The 23,588-nt window shown below is 37.5% G+C and overlaps 1 protein-coding gene across 1 annotated transcript in view; it reads left to right on the top strand.

Annotated features, from left to right (window-relative positions):
- bmp6 (bone morphogenetic protein 6) overlaps positions 1-23,588 on the top strand; it is an 84,703-nt gene that overhangs the window by 26,460 nt on the left and 34,655 nt on the right. Inside the window, 1 exon segment of the mRNA NM_001112907.1 lies at positions 16,796-16,988. Within this exon segment, the coding sequence (NP_001106378.1) occupies positions 16,796-16,988 (193 nt within the window).

Here is a 23,588-nt window from a genome sequence, read left to right on the forward strand (position 1 = left end):
CCTCAACTGGCAATCTGTGGATTCTGGCAAATGCTAGAGGGACTGCTGTAAAATGCTATAGAAGGTCACTATTCATTGGGCAGATGGGAGGGGGTATTTGGGCTTCTGTGAATTGAAATGCCAGGGCCTATTTTATATCCCAGTTCAGACATGGATAGGGCATCGGAGAGGGCCTATACACAGGCATATAACTGCTTTTTAGGTCTAGAGGGGCTGAATGAGCAGCTTAAATCTGCTTGTACAGTATATGGGCACCTTATCACCTGTACAGGCCTCAAAGCAGTCCGATGGTCAGTTAATGTGAGATTGAAAGGAGAATGCAAGTCAAAATTTAAAAAGCATACTGCCCAATAGTCCTCCTATTGTTTAGTAAAAACGCCACACTTTTGGCTCACCTAATCAAATATTTACTCAGTCACACTTACTTCACATTTTCTAGAACAGGCAGCCATCTCTAAAAAGGTATTTCCCTTCCTTTCCCTCCTTGCTTCATACTGCACGTGTGTTTCATTCCCTCCCCCCCCCCCTCTCCTCTGGCAGATCCGCTTCTGATTGGCTGGTGGGCATGTGTAGCTCAGAACAGGAGACAGGATCAAGTTACACACATGCTCAGAGAATAGGAAGGCTGCCACTGGCACCTACAGGAAGGACAGAGAGATTTCAGTGATGTCACTGTAGTCTTCACACTGCTGTAGGCTGCCAGCACCATATCTCAGAGAAGCAAGCAGGGATCTGGGAATTTAGATATGCAGTAAGTACTTAAAAAGTATGCCTTTAGACTTACTTTTAATTTATATTAACCTTTCATTGTCCTTTAATACAGCAATTTCGGATCACGATGTGCTCAATGGTTTCATGTGTGCTCTGTGGAGTAATTAGCTATTTTTGGAATATGGCTCCATGATCATTATGCCATTGGGTGATAAATATAGGCAGGTATTGATGTCTGTTTGGCCATATGACTGCACTTTCTGAACAGATTTGTACCATTAGAGTGATACACGTTTTGGTACTAATTTGTAAAACACGTGTAGCACACTTTTAGCAGGAAGATGGTTGATCCAAACAAAAAATCATGATGAGAATTTCATAGTATACAGGTATCTGTGCGCTTGGTAGCATTACAGAACAGCTATAGGATTACATACATACTTTACAACAAATTATGACATGTAGTCATCTGATTGACTTGGTTTAATTTTACATACCCTAAACCACAAATTGTGTTGTGCAGTACTCATTTTAGGTTATAATAACTGCAAAATGCTGAGCAGCCGCTTATACCTTTATACGTTACATACTGACATTGCAGAGCACAGAGAGCAGCTGTGCACTGGCTCCCAGATGTCATGTTCTGGCTTTGACAAAAAGGAATCAGCTTTAAATAAGCCACATTGTTCACATTACACAGACAGACAATGATTTAGATAAGCAGTATGGTATTCGAAAAGAAATGTGTCTGAATTTGTGTGTAATTTCCACTTCTGTAAAGTTTTATGACTCTAATGGGCTGATGTAATAAAAGGCACTTAATTTGCCCAGGAGCAGTAACCCGTAGCAACCAATCAGCAAGTGACATTTACTGGTCACCTGTTTGAAAGCAAACATCTTATTGGTTGCTATGAGTTACTGCTACTGGGCAAACTTAGTATCTTTTACATCTCCTTAGGTACCAAGATAAACCATTCTTAATATGAATGCCACAGGTTTATTGAGCAATTTGATTTGCTTAAGGCTACCTTGAGGTTCTGGCCTCAAAGGGCAGACTAAACAAATCATAAGAAACCAGAATTGTCACTGGTGCAGTCTCTCCTGTAGACAGAGCTGGCAGTTTTATCAAACAGTGTTGTTTCAAGAATTCATGTCTGATGTTGCTTGACTACAGTTCCAGCTTGTTTTTATACTTGATAATATGTTAGAATATGCATGGAGTCATTGCCCAGAAATATTTGGGTGGAACATCACAGTGTCACGCAAAGTTTATGTGCCCTTAAATTTCTTTGTAGTAGTGTACTTTGTTTTTTGAATCACTTCCAAGCTGCTTCCATCTTTACCCATCCTTTCAGTCTAGGTTTAGATTTCCCTTTAGTCCTGTAACTATTTTTCCTAAATTAAATCTCATGTAGAATATACAGAGATAAATAGTTCCATTCCTGAAACCACTTATGGGGAATAATCCTCATAAATCAGTTCTGACAAACCTCTTTTTAATTTGGATGAAATGACTAAAAGGTGCTAGCAAAACAATAGGAGGAGCAGACCAGTGCGGAATCTGTTCTTCTGAGGAAGTCCAAGTAGAAGTCCAAATAAAACAAAACATTTTTTTTGTAAAACACAACCTGCAGATAGAAAAATATTACTAATATAAAGTAAAAATGGTATAATTGCAGTTTAACTGATCAAAACCTTTCTCTTGATTGATAGAGACCTCAAAGACCAAAAATCCAATTTTTCCTTTATTTTCCCATCTATCACCAGCTGTCATATCTGCATCAAAAACCACCCCAAACACTAGATTCTCACCCTTGCATACTGACCAGCCACACAGATTAGTCTCACTCCATTCTCCAAAAACCTTGCATTCACTATTATCAACATTTAATTTTAAGCCACTTGCCATACGGAAACACGGAATTAACAACTTTGCTCTTCTCCGACCCTCTTGTGATTTACACATAAGTCACATCTTCCATATAGCCAAACACTTTCAAATCTCTCCCACCAACCTCCAGTTACTTCTATCCCACGTATAAGAGACAAAAGGCATCATTGACTCATTCCAGATTTAATACACAAAACTGAGACAAAAACCTATTCACTTGTATCTTAATCACAATGTTCCAATCACTGGATTTACCTAAACATATGTTCATATTTTTTAATAAGCTAAACAAAATTTAAGAACCATTCTATGTTATGCTATTTGAATGCCATTGTTATAACTGCCACTCTTTGTTTTTTTCCTTTTTTCTTCCACAAAACATCTCATAACCATACAAAAGAGATGAGGTTTATGAATACATTTTCCCTGGATCCCTGTTTCATTAGTAATGTAGTATTGGTGCAAATGCATATGTGTATGCATATCTTTGTAATTAGGGCTTGTGTAAAACATACATTTTTTACAAGCAGTACCCTTGTAATACCCCTTGTATCTAAACAAAACAGTCACAACAAATGTGAAAGGAAGGGGCCAGGTTGGTCAAGTGCCCTAGGAAACCCAGCTGGCCATGTTGCCCCCACATGTGCATTAACTACAGAGGGGAGGTAAGCAACAAGAGGGTGGGGGGGGGGGGACAAAGACAATAGAAGAGGTATATGCACAGTAGTTTCTTAAAGAAACAAATCCCATTTATATTTCCACTACATTCCCAGATTTCTAGGACACAACTGGACAGTAGACACATTTTTGACTGCATTATTTTGCACTCAGGTCCATATGGAGTCTTGATACAGTCTGTTCCTTAGCTTTTTTTGTACTCTTCTGAGTACACAAATTGAACCATTATGCAGAAACCTGCAAACTTAATTTAGAAGTCAATTTGTTCATCCTGAATTGCAGGCAATAAATCTCAGCAGCCAGACAAAGGATGTCTACAACAGCAGCTGTTACTATTCTGGGTTATAGGAGAGTAACTAAACCCAAGAACCATAAAGATTAGGCTGATGTGGCCTTTACATAAAATATGTGAATACCTGCTGTTTAAAGGGGACTTGGAAGTTTCTTAACAGTACAACACCACCCAAAAGGTACTGTGCTGTGCATCACAACATATTAGCAAGGAAATACTTTTGTACTTGCTGTAGCTCAGCAACATAAAGAGGGAGGAAAGATTTCCCTGTGTGTTTTAATAGGCAGTAGCCTTTTTTACCCAACTTTATCCCAGCCTTTCACGTTCTTCCATAGACCCAGACCAAACATAAGATGAAAAGTGCCATTAAATCTACTTCTTTTATCTGCTAGACTAGCAGTATTTTCTATATAGATTGCATTTTGTAATATGTGATATAATTCTAATGCTTTATAAATAAAAAAGATATATTTACATTCTCAAAAATAACATTTAGTGATGAGCAAAACTGTACTATTTTGCTTCACAAAAACATTTGCAAAACTGCAGAAGAAATGCATTTGAATCAATAGGTACTTTTCTTGAGTTTTTTCTTGCTCCAAATGCATTGAAGTCAATGGGTGTTTTTCTTGCACAACATGCTTTGGAATCAGTGGGTGTTTTTTTCTCACACCAAGCACATTGAAGTCAATGGGTGTTTCTTTAAATGTTTCCAGTGTGAAAAAACTCAGTTGTTTTCCCAGCAAAACAAAACAAATAGCAAAATCACTAATTTAAAAAGGCAAAGCCAGACGCTGGAGGGTAAGGTAAGACCTTCAGTGTGTCCCAGTAAGCAGAATGATTATTTATATCTTTAGAAAGAGTTATGTCCACTGTTGTAAAACATCAAGAACACTTGTGTTTCATGCAGGAAAGACACATTAAACATATTCTACAAAAGTAAAAAAAAAATCAAAGGTTTCTAATCTGACTACGAAGCAGACTCAGGAACATTTCAATTGTTTCTCTATAAAATGTATCACCCACACTGTGCAGCCACAACATTGTTTTCTGTTCACACAGTATCAAAGTTGCATGATTCATTTGCACCCAGATGACTGTAGGCTCTCAGCATGCACTAGGGATCATGGTTCTCCATATCGTACTACAGTGCTCTGAATTTAACCCTAAACACCATTATTGATTTGACAGTTTAGTTATCCAGGGTGGCACTGATGCCTTGCAGCACTAGAAGACAGAAGGCAATGCGAGGACACTTTATAGATTCCGATAATACAGAGGCAGGCTGCTTATTTTGGAGAAACACAATCTTTTTGTTTCTTTTTCAAGACATTTCCCAAACTTTTAAAGGTGTGTCTCTGTGGTGCCCCACTGTTTTAAGTAAAGATAAACTATGTAGAATGGCCACAGACCAAAAATAAGAAATCTTTATATTTTATCAAAATGTATTCTTGGAGCACCAAAATAGTTCTATATAAGAGGACTGGGGAGAAGAGCACAAACAGTCACTACAGCTCCACCTCCCCTTTATTGCAAAACAACAGGAATTCTGGAAATGAGGTCATTTTTCATTTTCTATTTTTCATGGAACACCCTAAAAGCTGTTGCTTACCAACTGTTATTTAAAAAGGTCATAGGACTTTCCATTGCAGTGTTTCTCCACTCTAATGGTGGCTCGACTGTAACTTTCACCATAGTCCAACATAAGCAAGGGTGGAAGTATATTTAAATCTTTTGTAGCAACATCACAATGAATTATTCAAGCCAATAGCCAAATTAATTGCAGAGAATTTTCCAATGAGAGTATTATTATTATTAACATTTATTTATAAAGCGCCAACATATTCCGCTGCGCTGTACAATAAGTGGGTTTCATACAGTGGACATACAGAGTAATATATAAAGCAATCAATAACCGGTACAAGAGCTGAAGAGAGCCCTGCCCAAAAGAGCTTACAGTATTGTACATTATATGGGTGTACACAATGAACAATCAAAAAACTGCCTGGTGTTTTTACACCTGTCCATATTATCATTCTTTAAATACATTTTTTAGAGGAGAACACTATTGGGGTTATTTATTAATTTTCAAGTTTGTGATTTGGAGCGTTTCATTCTAATTTGAAAAAGCGTGCATTTAAAAAAAAAAAAAAAGGTTTGCGTATTTATTAATATGGAAAACTTGTTTAACTGTATTGTTATTATTATTCCAAAAGAGTTTTTAGTATTTGCAGTCATCTAAATCATTTTAAACCCTAAAAGTTTAACTTAGAAAATGTAACTGGCATATCATAAGTAATCATGTTACATATGAGATGACTGATATCTGGTTGAAGCAATTGCCATAGGAGAATATTATTGCATCTATTGGTATGTCTACATTGGAGCGTTGGAAGAGTTTTAAGGAAAGGTTTATGACTCCTCTAAAGCAAAGCAATGGCTGGTGCTGATTAGATCCTTGATTCCAAATTTTTTGCCATTGTCGGGCTCATCTTTATAGTACAGTGTTATGCATATATAATAAGCCAAAGATGTGTTCACACAAAAGCACATTTATAGCAAAAAGAGAAAAATCATCACCATCAGCTCCAACTATCATCTATTGAGAAAAGCAGGAATTAAAGCATAAATGCTGTTTGCCCCACAAAACAGAAGGGCCCACCTAGGTCCACTTGTGAGTTTGCTATTGTCCTGATTGGCCATTCCAGCCCTGACCTTTCTAATGAGCATATATAAAGCCAAAGCACATTCTCTCTCTCTCTGTCTCTCTCCAAATCTTCCCCCTCTACCATACCAGGGTTCTACAGGTACAGACTCTGTTATCCAGAAACCTGTTATGCAGAAATTTCCGAATTACGGAATGGCCGTCTCCCATCGACTCCATTTTAATCAAATAATTTGGGTTTCCCTTTTCTCTGTTATAATAAAACAGAACCTTGTACTTGATCCCAACTAAGATATAATTAAACCTTACTGGAGGCAGAACAATCATATTGGGTTTATTTAATGTTTGAATAATTTTTTAGCAGACTTAAGTTATGGAGATCCAAATTACAGAAAGATCCCTTATCCTGAAAACCTCAGGTCCAGAGCATTCTGCATAACAGGTCCCATATCTGTGCAGCATTTCTGTACTGGACAGGAAATATCTTAAACATATTACCACATTGTTATACCAATTTCTAATTATATAATTACTTTCATTAAAAGAGTTTTATATAATGTTTGAAGCTAGCATACTAAAGGACAGATTTAGTAAAATGTGAGATTAGATCTCACAGCCTCACAGCAGAAATATGTCTCCACTTTCTATTCATTCCATGTAGGATTTTTAAAAAGCGGATTTATCAATGGATGAACTCTAACTTTCATCCATTGATAAATACACTCCTAAAATCCCATAGAAATGAAGAGAAAGTGGGTGAATTTTTCTTTGGTGAACATTAATCTCACATTTTAATAAATTTGCTCTTAGTGTTTCTGGCATATTTTGTCACATTTGTAGACATGGCTGATGAAAATACACGTAACACTGGTAGCATTATTCACTTATGTGTCATTTGATATGATTCTTTAACAATTAAAAGTATAAAGTTAAATTTCCTCCCTGAAAGAGTGTAAGTAAACAGTCAAGTAGTACTGAAATATGACTTTTACAACTACGTCCCTATGGACCTCAAGAAAATATCTCTTTCAGATTCCTCTTGATTTTGGTGTAGGTGGATTGTGGCTCTTTACAGATGTTAATTTACTTTCCAAACAGCTGCATTTCTTTTCTTTTTCATGATTTTTTTCATATTTGTCAAGTCTCTGTGGAATTTTTGAGCAACAGCAAAAGATTCCTCCACAGAGGTCCTGAGTATCATTTCATATTGTGCTTATGGCTGGCACCTGTTATCCAACTGGGTTATCTATTTAGCATGTTGCTATTGACACTGAGTGCACATTCTGTGGATCTAATCATCCATACAACCTTTATTCCAAATGGAATGTTAGACAAATCTAGCGGCTTATGTTATAAACAGTCTACCTTTCCTTAACCTCCACTTCCCCTTAATAATATGGTAAACCGTTCAGTTTTATGTACATTACAAGCTGCCAGCAGGTAACTGCAGATTTGTCAGTGCGCTAAGGTCCTGTCCATTCTAAGAAAAGTAAACAAGCGATTGGCTTTTGACCAATATCAGCCTTAAAACAGAAGTGGTTCCTAATTTTGTCAGTCAGCTGGTTTGCCGTGTATTTTTTTTCTGGAAGTATACATGGTGAGCAGAAACTGAAACTAAACCAAACACATTTTTTAAAAAAAAAAAGCTATGCAGAGTAAAATTTCAAACAAATAAACAAAAAAGATACTTTATGTCATATCATAATTATTATAATAGGCTGCAATAAAACTGCAGTTAATTCATTTGTATTTCTTGCCTGCAAAAATGTGCATTAGTGTGTTTCTCAAACAGGAATATAACAATGCACAGTATCTTAACTGGCAGACTCTCAGTAATCTGGAGACAACCACAGACCATTACAGCTGTTGGAATGGAGTTTTGTTTTCTGTTCATGCTCATTGTAATTACTTTTGTGAGCAGACACAACATGTAGTTCCATTATGATTAATCCACCTGTTACTGTGTTTTATGTATCAGTTTAGCCACATTATGTGCTAGATTTTATTAGAAGGTACTGAAATGTGTTTGCTTGGGGTTGTTATATTTATCATAATATGTATTACTGACCCCAAAATACTACAGTACAGTATCTCAAACCATATGATTCTATCAAAATATATCAAAATATTGTTGCAGATACATATTGCTCGTGTGCTGTATTAAATGTTCCAGACTAATAGGCTGTGTGGGTTTTTATACTCACCAGGTTAATATGATGAGTATATCTCTGAGTGCTGTGCTCACAAAAGCATTGTGAAAGCCACTGAAGTAACATATAGTAAGATACACTGTACATACAAAAATTTTGTGGCATCTTACAAGCAACCTTCTGTTGGGAATAGAAAGGGAAATGGAACACATGCAGTTGCCATTACACTTGGTCAGTGCTACCATGAGGGACAAATATATACTGAGGGAAAGTTAGGAAGTGGCTGAGTTTTTTTGGACCCTACAGAAGAGTTCAAGTGTCCTCTTCAGTGCTTTTTGGCAGATAGCCATTAATGTGGTCCTTCCCTCTTGTGTGGTATAAATAATGGAAAATGGAACAGATTTGTGATTATAGTCCTGCGAATATCTCAAGTCAGTTATCCCAAGTAAAAAGTGTTTGTCTATGCTCAGATTTACTGCTGCTCATGAGACTAATGGATGGCTCTACAATAAATGGTTACTAGAAAGAGATAGCAGTTTCTGTTTCATAGTTCCATAAGTATCTGCTCCCTTGTTACCCAAAATAATGAAAAAAATGTCCCACTTGAGAGGCAAGAGGCAAATTTATCAAATCAACTAAAGACCACCACAGCAACATTCCATTGCTCTCTATTCATTTCTATGGGAATTTTAAAAACCTATTTATCAATGGGTGAAAGTTTGAGTTCATTATTTGATAAATATGCCTCTAAAACCCTAGGTGAGTTTTAGAAGCATTTATAAAATGGCATAAGCTAGAGTTCACCATTTGATAAAAATGCTCCTAAAAATCCCATACAATGAATAAAAAAGTGGGTGAGTTTTTCTGTGGTAAATCTTAAATTTTCATATTTTATTCTTTGTAGTATTTCAGTTATCAAACCTTTTGTGTAGCAGCTCTCCAATTTGGAATTTCAGCCACTATTTGGTTACTGGGGTCTTGTTTGGCTTAGCAACAGGCAATGGTTTGAATAAGGGATGGGAAGATAAATAGGAGAGGGGATAAATAGAAAGATAAGAAAAAAAAGTAATGCTATTACTAAAGTTGCCCTTTAACATGTATTTATTAGACATGTTCCTGGATTTTCAAGTGATCTGGTCCCTCTATCACATGCCCATATTCATATTATATTCAGATTTGTGTAGGAAAGGTGTATGTTTTCAAATTTGACAGTCTAAGGCAGTGGTTCTTAACTTTCCTAATGCCGTGACCCTTTAATACAGTTCCTCATGTTGTGGTGACCCCCAACCATAAAATTATTCCTAAGACCATTGGAAATATGTGTTTTCCGATGGTCTTAGGCGACCCCTGTGAAAGGGTTGTTTGACCCCCAAAGGGGTCCCGACCCACAGGTTGAGAACCGCTGGTGTAAGGCTACTATCCATACAACTACACATGCTTCCTTCGAAGGTAGTGAATTTCAGTAATGAAGATCGAGTCCCTGGTTGTGGTGCCCATCTTCAGTTGATGACTGCATGTTAAGTTATGCTTTAAGCACTGTCCACTGACTGTTAATGGTATTTGACCCATGGCATTAACTTTTATATTAATATTCGCAATAGCATTTTCTTCTTTTGCAGTGTTCCTTTAATGTTGATTATTTTGTGTAGGATATATGCATTTTTATAGGGATCTCCTTAGACTAGGCTTAGTCACTTCCCCCACCCTTTCTGACTTATGCATTTCCAAAATCAATACAACTGCATATCATCTGTGTTATAGTTGGTACCCTTAAGCGATTGGCTCACATCATGATTTTTTTTGGATGCCAATACATCTTTAAACACCCACTCCTCCTCATTGCTGCTTATGTGAATTGCTTGAAATTAGACATAATCACATTTGTGGTGAGAATCACAAAAGAATAACCCCAGCTGTGCTTCACACAATTTACAAAGACAGAAGTAAGGAGCAGTGGGAGGTGATATGGGCTGTTTTCATACAAAATTGTGTGGAACAAAAACCAGAAAAATTATGAAAGTGAAGATAAACAATAAGAACCATAGCAACTTTAGAATGAACATTACTTTTCTACTAAAAAATAAAAATACATTGCAAATCCCATGGCTAAACAAAGGTTAGCATAAGTTAGCATAAGTAGTTATAGTGTTATTAATGAGGTACAGATATTAATCTTAGGGTTATGTCCGACAGGGAGATTAGTCACCTGCAATAGATCTCGTGGTGGGAAGGCATATGCATTGCTAAGTTGCCTGAAGTTGCCTGCGTATGCTTTTCCACTGGCGATTTTGGGGAGATTATTTGCCCGCAGTAGCAATTTAACCACGGGTAACTAATTTCCCTGTTGGGCATCAGCCTAAAGATACTGAAGCTGTTAGCCAAAAAGGAATTGATAAGCTCTGAACAAGAAGAGAGACAAAGTTACACTTGTTAACACTAGAAAAAAAGTCTCTGTAATAGTTCTACCACATGTTGATTGGACACTGGATAGTGTCCTTAATACCAGTTCTTTTTGTGCAAGCACCTATACATCTGAACATTTATACTCCTGGCTACATGAACAAGTGCTGTTTCTAACAGAAACCAACAATTAACCCAAAAGAATCAGAAAAGAATGCGCAGCATGAACATTGTTTTTCTTTGTGGTCATGTGCAGGCGGAAAAGGACGAAATGTGGTTTGAAAATTAAATGCAGACAACCATTGCTCTCCTCTGAGGTCAGGAAGAAAAACATTTAACCCCCACACATAGAACAGTGGGTTTTCCTACTGATCTAGGGTTAATAATTTGAATACAATTGATCAGCATTTGAGCATCATGCACTAATGTTCCTGCTAAATCATCTGCTATGGATATTACACTCGCCGAGTTGTCAACTGTGGACTTGCAGCATCCTATCTTAACTTTCCTATCTTAAAAGTATCCAAGTGATAATAGAGTTTGGAGAACTAAAACAATAAAGAGATCCATTTGGAAATATTATTCATTTTGAATGATTATGTCTTCTTTTAGAGTAGGGGTAGGGAACCTATGGCTCGCAAGCCAGATGTGGCTCTTTTGATGGCTGCATCTGGCTTGCTGCCAAATCTTTAATAAAAAAAATTACGAGGGGCGTGGCCTGCGCTCAGTGGATTGAAGATGTGTTCTAATCCTTAGAACATGTCTTCTATCCGCTGAGCGCAGGCCACGCCCTCCTCCGCATCGCATCCACATCCAGCATCCTTGGCAGCCACCATACCTCAGCCAAAAAGGTTCCTGACCCCTTTTTTAGAGAGTACCATCTAAATGAAGAAAATTCTTTAGCAGTTATTTTTAGCATAGATTTTGAGAGCAGAAGAACCATTTGGTTAGTCGAGTCTGGACATTAAATAACTCATTCTGACTCAACTTAACTGGGTAGTTCACCTTTAAATTGAATTTCAGTATGATATAGACATTGGTATTCAAAGACCAATTTGCAATTGGTCTACATTTATTATTTTTCATCTTTAAGCTGTTTAGCTTTTTGTGCAGCTCTCCAGTTTGGTATTTTAGCAACTATATGGTTGCTAGGTTCTTATTTACTCTAGCAACCAAGCAGTGGTTTTGAACAAGAGACAGGAATATGAATAGAGAGGTCCTGCACAGAAACATAAGTAATAAAATGTATCATTTTTTTAATACATTTAATCTCCATTTAATCACTGGAAAAAGGCAGAAGAGTAAAGCAGATAATTCAGTAACTGTAAAATAAATAAGGAAATCCAATTGTAAAGTTGCTAGGAATAGGACATTCTATGTATGTATTGCCTGTAACACAGTTTTAATAATAAAAATATAATTTGTCAAAATAAATTCTCTATGTTATAAAATGCTCTCACCTATTTTAAGTGAGACTAGTTTTGGTAGATGCTTTGTTAAAAGGGTATAATAGTTCCAATGTGCAGAAAAATAGGCTGAACAGTAGTTGCAGTCCCAGCCTTCCCTCCATTCAGCATTTGGGCATTTCCTTCCATAGAGCTGCAATAGAACAACACCAAAGGCTGTTTGGTGCGTCAAATAACACACTGAACTATGAAACTCTGAAATGGAATAACATGAAATGAAATGGAATAAAATGGAATAACATTTTTATGAAGAAGCAACCCCCTGAATTGGCAGATCCCACATTTGAATAGGTTAGAAGCATTCAACAAAATATTACAAGGCAACCCAGTTAATAAATTAAACTAATATTGTTAAATAGCCTCACTCTACTTATTGCTCTACTAATATTACTTTTTTCCCACAATAGGCTGCAAAAAAAGGTTGAAGCTAACACAAAATAAAGAATATGAAATGTTACTCCACTAATTGTTGCATTTATATACCTCTTGCTTTGTTGTGTCTGATGCACTACAGACATTCAGTGCTCAAGGAACAATCTAAAAATAAATGTCAACATTCAGAAGTAATTATGAATTTAAAAGGGAAAGCTGTGCCTGGTATTGGTATTCCCTGGGATTCCAATGGTGACTTCAGGACCTAGCACCTGCCATAAAATCACTCCTTCCTGTGCTGTTAAATATATATATATATATATACTGTATTATATATACTGTATATATGTGTTTGTGTTCTGCAAATTACAATGACAGTCCTTACCAACTTAAACATACTAAAGCAGCTTGTTCCTGAGAAAAGAATATTCTACCAATGAATCTTTAATATGTTTACATGTTCAGCCTTGGCTTTCAGTGCTAAGCCATATTTTCAACTTCGGCATGCTCTGTTCTTTCCTTTAACAATTTTTTGTTTTGCTCTTTTTCTAGCCTGCTGCTGCTTTTTACATCTGATTTTTTATGCTTGCTCAACACTTTTCCTATTGTGGTTGATCCTCATTAAAGGGCCACTGTACATACATTGAAGTGATATCCATTGCTTGCTAGAATGGTGCTTTGAGCACTTTCCCTTACTCATGCAGGAGCCTTCCATTATAAGAAAAAAATGTCCTGCAGGTTTGTTGTGATCAGGGGCGGATTAACCATTAGGAATGCCTAGGCTATAGCCTAGAGGCCCATGTATCTTTTTTAATTTTCACCTCTACTCTTCCGTATCTGTTTTACGTACCTATTATTTGTGCTGAGGTGCCTGCCCAAGGTTTACCAAAGCTCTCTAAGCCATTTTGAATCGACACAGCATAAAAAGCATTTAGCTTTGGTGAAACTTGGGCACGCAGACGCATGTCAGCGCAAATAATAGGTAAGTAAAACAGATACAGAAGAGTAGAGCTGAGTAGAGCTGAAAAATAATTTAAAAGAGCTTATGGGCCCCCCGATCACATAGACCCCACATATTTTTCTTCACAGATACAGCCTAATGGGGGACCTGTACAAAGTGACGCCTAGGGGCCCTACATGTCATAAAAACGCCACTACTTGTCATGTATGTTGTTCAGTTCCACTGTTCATTTTATATTGGAGTGCTACAAACTATAGTTTCACCAGTAGGACTTTCCTTTGGCTCCCATCACTAATTGCATGACTGAAGAATAATTCAAAAGACTATCTCTTCATCATGTACGAATCATTGTACCCATGCCTTTGCAGTTGCAATTTTAATGTCTAAATCTAAAATAATTACTCAAAATTTTGTAACCAAAAGTTATACCAACATTTTTTTGTGCTTTTTTTGAATGACTGAAAACCACTTTGAGAAAGCAACCAAAGGTAGGAACCTTTACAGTAATAGTAGGGGATGGAACTGAAAGCAGTATAATGAACTATTTCTGCTTCTTATTTATATTTCCATAATCTAAATTTTGGCACTTAAAATCCAAGAAATTTCATCCCACAGTTGTTGACATTCTTGCAGCATTTGTTATGATTTAGATTTTCAACCCAGTGGAATTATCACTATACATTTTACTCAGGCAGCATAAAATACATAACACCTTTGGGATATGAACAGAGGATATCATATTTAATGCAGAGCAACTAAAACAGTTCTCTTATCTGTTTAACATTTTAAAAATTCTGTTTCTTTGAGCATATATAACAGTAATTTTGCATGTGTGCATAAATCTGTATTTATCCTAATTAAGTAATGTTGAGCCACTATAAAGTGGTTTTAGCAAAACAGAAATTATATTTGCTCCTGTAAAGCACAAAAAGTTGGGAGTACCTTGCTAAAGAGGTACAACAAGGGTAGAGAAATAACCTGTAATTATGTGGAATGTGCATAACTATACAAACATGGAATGGAGACCAGATTAGAGATACAACTATCATACTGGTTCTAAAAGAATTAATAGATAATGGTCCCATCTCAAAATGGTTATACAGCTGTCGTCTTAAGGTGGCCATACACGAACATGCATGAGACCCCTCTACAGGCCTACCCGATCGACATCTCACCTAAAATTGTCGAGATCTTGATTTGGTCGGCATCCTTGTGGGCTCTGGCCATTGCCACCTGCCCATAATTACTTAGGAAAGCTTTAAACTAAATTAAAGATGGCTGCACTTTCCACAGTGGAATGCACGGCTATCTTTACATTTTCCCTAGAGGTGCAGCCTGATTGATGACAGGTAGTAAGTAGCTGTGGTGTGCAGTAGTGGGGCAGAAAGGGGACAAGCAGTGGTTGGGGATTTCAGTGCAGCAGTGGTTGGGTGGTGGGTCCTTTACTCAGGCAGCTGGTGGGCCCTGGGTACCCCACTCTGACACAGGATATAACCCTCCATTTGTAAGAATTCTGCTATATGGTAATATAAGTGCAGGTGATTTTTTTTTCTATTGCTATATTTTTGGGCACTAGGCTAGATCATCAGTGAAATTGGTTTGTGATGAAATTCAACATTTTGAGGGGATAAACCTCCCTTTGTATAAGACATCTAGTCAACTTTTGGATGAATAGAATGCAAGTGATTTTCTGGACACTAGGCTACACTAGATCATACACAACAGAAGTGACTTCTAAATACCTATACATTACAGCCAGGTTTATGTAAGTTAAGTTACATGACCAGAAAGTGGGTCAAGCTAACAAAACAAAAAAGAAACTCAGGGGAGGTGATTTGTTATAAATAGATCTTTGTCTACAACATTTTTCAAATATATGCTTTGAAAAAAAATAGTAAAATCCATGCTGTGGGCATAGATTGTGTTGTTTCATGCCCCTAAAAGTAAACAATAAATGGCCACAATAGATTTTCTCATAGTCTCTATATTTTTAAAGCAAATTATGTTCTTTGGAAATAATGTGGTCAGAATATGGACATGTCATTAAAACAGGCTTATATTGTATGTTTTGTATTACCCTTAACAAAAAGGAAACCTGCCAGCCAAAGATAATAAAAATGCACTGTTTTCGAACAGCCTATTCTCTTTGGCCGTTTAACAAAGTTGCAGAGCATTGCAAATCTGTGTGTTCTAGGCATCTGTGTGACAGTAGGAAGGATCTGTGGAATGTTGACCATGCAGGGATCACTTTCACCAGTATTAGAGAGAAGCCTGACTGTGCCCCATTGGCAAAAATATTCTATGAGTTAATTCGTTTGGAGAAATAAGCAAATTCTCCAGTATGTCTGATACAGTCAAGGAACGTATTGTCGGGAGTTTAACATGATCCCAGTGTATAAAACCTGTTGCAAATGTGTCAGATTATACTCTTTCACTCAGAATCAAATAGTTTGTTATTTCTTTCATTCTTTTAAACATATTGTGATAGTTAAATAGTTAAAGGAGAACTATAGCATATCTAATGCCTAAAATGCAATAAGGATAGGAATTCTGTATGCTTAAGCCTTCAAAAGAGCCATTAAATGAAGTAACAAATAAATGGTAGCAAGGGCCAGAACTAAGGGTAGGCAGAAGAGGCAAAACGGATTAAAGGGCATATAAACCAGTGATAAATCAGTCCCAGTATATGTTTAACCAATAAACCTAATTACAGATGCAGGAAAATTTAACAATGACAATGCTACTTACCACACTATGGGCCAGTTTCTAACCAGTAAGAGAACTTTATTTCATAATTTAGCTCATAAAAGCTCATTAAAGTGGTGGCAAAATCGGAAACTACCTTTAGTAAGCACTCTCTTTATCTTGGTTGACTAGCACAGCAAACCTACTCACACACAGGTATGCGCCGGGGGGTAGGTGGCCGGCTGGGTTACCTAGGGCTGGGTCTAAGGGTGGGGGAATTTTACTGAAGTGAACTCAAACTTCACATTTTGATAAAGCTGCTGCTAAAAGTTAGCGTTAAGCCAGGGATAAATTTGCAGATTTTTTGAGAAATTGAATATAAAGGTTCAAGTTAATCTCCTGACTTTTGATACAGCTCTCAACTATATATTGCAGTTATAGTGTCAAGACTGCTATGTGCTATTTGTGTTATATTGGTTTGGTAGGAAAGCTAAAATAATGGCTTCCCCTATTCATTTTTCTAGTTGAACATGACAAGGATTTGTCACCACGTCTTTGGCACCATAAAGAATATAAGTTTAATTTATCCCAAATTCCAGAAGGAGAGGCAGTGACTGCTGCAGAGTTTCGGATATACAAGGACTGTGTCCTGGGCAGCTTTGAGAACCAAACATTCCTAATCAGCATCTACCAAGTCTTAGCTGAGCACCGAAACAGGTATGTTCCATAGCAACTGTGTAAGGTAATGTAATAGCTATAGGCACTCAAAGAATATTAATTTTTCATTGGTCATTTTTGAACACACATGCCCATGGCAGAGGTCATGAAAAAATGCTTATATTTAAGTCTCAGGTGCTTCTGAACTGATGATATGGTAGGTTAAAAACACTAAAACGGTAGTAAATAAGGAATGACTATTTTGAATGCCAAATCATACATACAGATTACCTACCTTCTTCTTATTAGTAAAAGGAGCCTTTTACCAGTTTTTCCAGTTTATACCATAAACTCCACTTGCGCATGCAGTAGAGTGTAGAAGTTTAGACAGCCCTGACTAATTACATATTATGCCAACTTTGTTACCAGTAAGAAACAACATATTAGCAAGTGTCAAGGCACAGTTACATTTTATTTCAACTGTAATACTTACTAATTGTGCCATGTGCAAAAGTAAGGGCACCCAAGTCACTATTTAGTATCACCTTTTTTGGTACAGATCACAGCTTGTAAACACCTTTTGATTATTCTGTTTTAGCTGGATCCCCTATTCAGATTTAGCTCCTTGGCTGAAGGTTTTACACTGGCATTGACAATATATTTAGTGGAATCCGTTCTAACCTCTACCAGTACTAGCACAGCCCCAAAGCATAATGGATCCTAAAGGATCCTAAAGGATTCTAAAGTATCCTAAACTCCATAAAGGATTTTTTTTTCATTAAAGGCTGCTCCTTTATATCTCCATGCAAACTTTTTGTGACCAAAGAATGAAATTTTTACTTCAGCAATCCATTCCTCAGTCCACAGCACTTGCTTCCACAAAGCCTCTGTCTTGTCTAGATGCTGTTTTATATTCCTCAGATCTTGCATTTAAGATGAGGTTGCAGGTAATGGTTCCTCCTGATGAGTCTTCTATGAAGATAACGTTCGTGTATACAACGTTGCACTGTGGAATGGTGGAACACCACTCCTGTGTTAGCCAAACCATCCTAAAGGTCCTTTGCAGTTATATAATAGTATATCTAACTTTTTGGACAGCATATTAACAATTATTTATGAACAAGTGGGAGGGTGTTTAACTTTTTGCACATGCCAGAATTACTATTTTCTTTTCATTGCATTTCCAAAAGAAAGTCTATGAAATGTAGGGGCAGATTTATCAAAATGTGAGTTTAGAGCAGTGATCTCCAACCAGTGACTTGTAAGCAATGTGTTGCTCACCACACCCTTTGTTGCTCCCAATGGCCTCAAAGTAGGTGGCCATATTTAAATGCCTGGCTTGGAGGCAAGTTTTGGAAGCAGAGAGACACAGCTTTACTCCAAGCAGGCTAGCAGTCCACATGGGGCTACCAAATAGCCAATCACAGACCTTAATTGGCACCCACAAAGAACTTTTTCATGCTTGTGTGGCTCATCAAAACTTTTTACATCTGATCTCATAAGTAAACAAGTTTGGGGATCCCTGGTTTAGGGCTTAATACATTAAAAACTAGCCTATGTTGTATTCATTCCTATGGGATTTTTAGGATCATATTTATCAGTGGGTGAAAGTAAGAGTTTACCCATTGATAAATATGCTTTAAAAACCCCATAGGAATAAACAAAATGTGAGAGAGTTTGTATGTATTGAGCTCTAAACTTACATTTTGATAAATCTGCCCCTAAATGTAACTTTGCATTACCATTTACAATTATGTAGTTTCCTAACATACTGATTCCTGCACTAATTGTTTCCTGCTTTTTACTTACACAATTAAAATGTAAAAAACTTATATGTAATTTGGCAAGGGGTGTCCATACTTCAGCATTCAGCTATACAGGGTCAGATTGGGCAGGCAGGGCACCAGTCAAGAAACCCAGCTGGCGTGTCCCCAGGCTGCTGATCTCCCTCCCCGACGCACCCGGAGGTAACTATATTGTACGCGCTTGGGGCGGGGGGTGGGGTTGTCAGCAGTGGTCCCCTGGGGCAGCAGAGCCATCTGGTATCAAGGTATGCTCTATTCTTGTCAGCAACAGCAGCCTTGGACCTGTTGGGGACACATTATGTGGAAATTGTGTGACATCATGCTTACCCAGAACAACTTAATAGCAGCCTTGCTGTCTGTACTATGGATATAACATACAAGCAACCGCAAACCCACGCTGTCACATCTGAAATGTCAGAGTTTAGCTAACGTACCCTTAGATGCTTGTCACCTCATACAAACAAATACCACACGGAACTTGTTACATCATCCAATTTATCCCCATTTATTAACAGCAGCAGACTCTACTATGTAAACATCACATAATTCCAGATGAATTTGAGGTCTTCACAGTCTCTCTCATTAGTGGGAGCAGTGTATGGAAACCATTACTTATCTTGATGTTTATATATTTATATTAACAGGGATGCTTTTCAGCAGGGTCAGGCAGGGTTGATGACCCTGTTCTGGTATTTCAAAAGTCTATTTGATCATTAATTTATAGCAGCAATTTTACTTTCAATTTAACATAAAATGACCTAGTGCTTTCAAAACAACCCTAAATGTTTAGTTGGAAAGCCTGTGCATATGTGCATATGTGAATACATGTGCATACCTACTCATGTGTTTATTATTATTATTATTATTAGTAGTAGTAGTAGAAGTATTCTGCAGCTCTTTAGAGAGATTATAAATTCACATAAATCCATTTCCATGTGGAGCTTACAACCAAGGTTTCTATGTGTACCCATCACTATGAGACTATTCACCACTATACCTGAATCGTAGGTCATCCTTCAGAATACAGAGACCATTGCCCTTTTCTGTTTATTTAGAAGTCCAATGGAGCCAGAGGGTCAGAAAGGGGGCATGAATAGGAGGACAGCAAAATCAGGCACAGGTAGGAAGGGGTCATGTGGAGTTGACAAGGATGGGGAGCAGGTTACTTAAGTAGGGGTGGTCAGTGGTGACTTCCTTACCTGGATGGTCCAGCAGCAGCACCATGCAGTAGGATCACCCTTCCATCCCCTTTTGACATGCAGGCCAGGTTGAAAATGGTCAATTCAGGAGTTAAGGCAGGTGACATTGAGTTGAGGACCGGGAGTAGCGACTCCCGGGTATATCACTTGGGGCAGAGGGGACAGTGTGGCTAGGCTTATTAGGGCATGGGGTCCTATGATGGCAACAGGGTAAATACCATCAATGTATTGCCACAGATGGGTCATATAAGACAACAGACACCTGTTTTCTTTTATGACCCATCTGTGGCAATACATTGATGGTATGGAATAAAAGCTCAGGACTGGGATTGGGTACAGGACTGTTTCTTTATTTTTAACTGATCCCTTATGTACAGAAGATACAAATTGCTTCCCATTCAGCTGAACACACAGTAGTTACAGTAGTATACAACTGAATGGCCAATTGGTCAGATATTTGCACAATTGATAACACATATATATTACTAAACTGCACTGATCTTGATGCCCTTTTAGTTAGTCATGTGTCGTGCCATTATATTTATTCATTATTTTGCAGATGGCTAACACATATAATAAATAATACTTATCATTGGAAAATGGCCAAAATAAACAAAAACGGCTTCATATTTTGGGTGAATGACTTCACGGGGCTTTGGACTTCTTACCACATGTGATGCAGAAAGGGATTTATTTAATTAACCCAGTAATCAGTATATAAATGTAAATGTTTCGCAGTGCTCTTTCATCTGACAGAAATAAGACATTTATCAAAATTTCCAACAATTTTAAAAACTTTTTGCAGTTTGTTAATTCTTGTCATTTTGTTGCTGAGTAGCATCCAGGAAGGATGCTTGGGAAAGTTATTAATGAGGTAAAATCAATAAACAATATAATAAACCACCCCACCAAAAATATTTGAATCCTATCACAATAAGTGATGTTTTAACATCTGCAGGAGCTGAGGTGGCTGCATTTCTGAGCTTCTCCCTGTGATTCATTAGGAATGTCATTTCATTTCTCATGGGAGCAAAGCACTTCACAGGCTGGACAGAGGAGAATTCCATAGTGGAAGCAGCCAGTTTTCTATTTGGAAGATTGACTGTGTTCTAGTCCATTATTACTGGCCAACAAACAGCAGCTGCTAGGTACAAACAAGGATACAGCATTTGAAATATTGTGGTATATTTAGCTTAATGCTTTAAAACACATTTTGTTTTCTTTGAAGTTAGAACATATTTATATAGATTGAAAGCAGTTATCTGGCAAAATTCTGCTTCCTTACTGCACAGTCAGTAAAATAGCAAATTTGCTAGAAAGACCTACTGTGAAAATATTAATGGGCCCTGCAGTTGTCCACAGACAAAGCAAAAGGGGCACAAGCCAGTAGCTGACAAGGAACCAATCAGTATAAAGGACCCAGTAAGTTCCTGCTTGAAATGGAAACTCACTATAGGTTTTTGGGACAGATCTTCTTCCCAGCAGTTTAAGGGGCCCTAAAATAATGTAATCATAGGGCCTAGTAACTTTTAATTATGAAACTGTAGAAACATTGTAACACTAGTGGTAGTTCACAGTGGCTGCTGCTGCCTTTCACACAATCTTATGTGACTTTCTGATAAGCGTCAGTGGTACCTTCCTACTGGCAGGTGACAAATTTGAGATACTGTGCTATGTACATGGTACTGTGTAAAATATCATTAAAAAACGGTGTACTTATCAAGCTGTGTAATGATTTTTTGTGATTGTGTGATGTGAGTAAACATAAGCAGCAGTTTGAAGTGATATGGGGAAATATGTAATTTATCAATCAGGTTTTTTCTGCATTTTTTTTGCATTATATTTTCCACCAGAACTTAATTGGTGCTTGAATTTTTCCAATTGACTTTAATGGATTACCAGGTCTGGAGGGGTGTAAAATAATGGTGTCAAATCCGAAGTTCAGACAACATAAACACACCCTTTTTACATCATAGCTTTTTACACCGTTTTTCTGTCATTCATTGTTTTACACAGTATGATAAATAGGCCCCTGAATGTGATCTTCACTAGGAAATAAATAATGATAAAATACAGGATAAGGACAACATTTTAGCCATTGATCCGTCCACTACTGCTACAACAGTTAAAAAGAATTATTGTTCAATGCCCATTCCCTGGTCTTATGTCTTACTAGTAATTCATTCAGGCACTTATAAAAACAAACCAAATGGCAGCGAAAAATGTAGAGTGGTGGTGGGAGTGTTAGACAGTCACCTCCCAATGTCAAACTGATATGAGAACACTACCTCCAAGAGAGCTGTGTGGTGAAAGCTTGTTTCAAATACCAAAGTAGCCCCCTACTACTTTGGGCCCTGAAACTACACACAAAGGTATACAGTCACCATGCTGTTTACACATGTGTAACCTTCTTGTTTGCCTATACATTTAATACAGTGTAGAATTTTCATTACATTGTTACATTGGGTTAAAAAACCTTTTGGGTTCAACCTTTCCAAGTAAACCCAGCACACACAAACCCATACTGACCTATCTATACACTCACATACTTAAACCCTATATACCAACATCAATACTATCTGTAGATATTAGTATCAATAATATCAATAGCCTTGGATATTCTGATTGTTCAAGAACTCATCCAGGTCCCTCTTAAAGGCATTAACAGAATCTGCCATTACCACATCACTAGGAAGGGCATTCCCCAACCTCACTGCCCTCACCGTGAAAAACCACCTACGTTGCTTCAAATGGAAGCTCTGTCCTCTGGTGCGCTGATCATTTTTATGGAAAAAAGAACATCCCCTACCTGCCTATAATCCCCTCTAATGTACTTGTACAGAGTAATCATGTCCCCTTGCAATTGCTGGCACTACACTGTACTTTTAGAAGTTAAGGCACTTTTGAGGCACTGATTTCAGAAGGCAGACCTAGGGGCACATTTACTAATCCACGAACGGACCAAAAGTGTCTGAACGCGTTTTTTCGTAATGATCGGTATTTTTGTAACTTTTTCGTCGCCGTCGCGACTTTTTTGTATGTCCCGAGATATTTTCGTTGCGTTACAACTTTATCGTATATTTTCTGCGACTTTTTCGTCGCCGTCGCAAAAAATCAGATTGGTTTTTCCGCCGTTCACAATTGCTCAATACGAAAAAATTGCGACGGCGATGAAAAAGTCGCGCAAAATATGATAAAGTCGTGACGGCAACGAAAAAATTGTGCAAAATACGAAAACAATGCGACGGCGACGAAAAAGTCACAAAATTTTCGTTTCCAATCCGATTTTTTCCCATTCGGGATTCGGATTCATGGATTAGTAAATGTGCCCCCTAGTGTTAAAGCCTGCTATGCTACCATAGGTACAATTGCTCAAAAAACCTAGGGGCCCATTTACTTACTCACGAACTGGCCGAATGCATCCGATTGCATTTTTTTCGTAATGATCGGTATTTGGCGATTTTTTCGGAAAATTATCGCGACTTTTTCGTTGCCATCCGAAAGTTGCGCAAAATGTTGCGATTTTTTCTTAGCGTTCGGATTCATTCAAGCTTCAGTATGGTGACTTTTCTTGGGCCAGGTTGGAGCTGCAGAGTGCCATTGAGTCCTATGGGAGGCTTCAAAAATCATGCTAAGTCTGAAAGTTTTGCCCGCCG

The sequence above is a fragment of the Xenopus tropicalis genome, chromosome 6 (assembly GCF_000004195.4).
Source record: "Xenopus tropicalis strain Nigerian chromosome 6, UCB_Xtro_10.0, whole genome shotgun sequence".
Lineage (NCBI taxonomy): Eukaryota > Metazoa > Chordata > Amphibia > Anura > Pipidae > Xenopus > Xenopus tropicalis.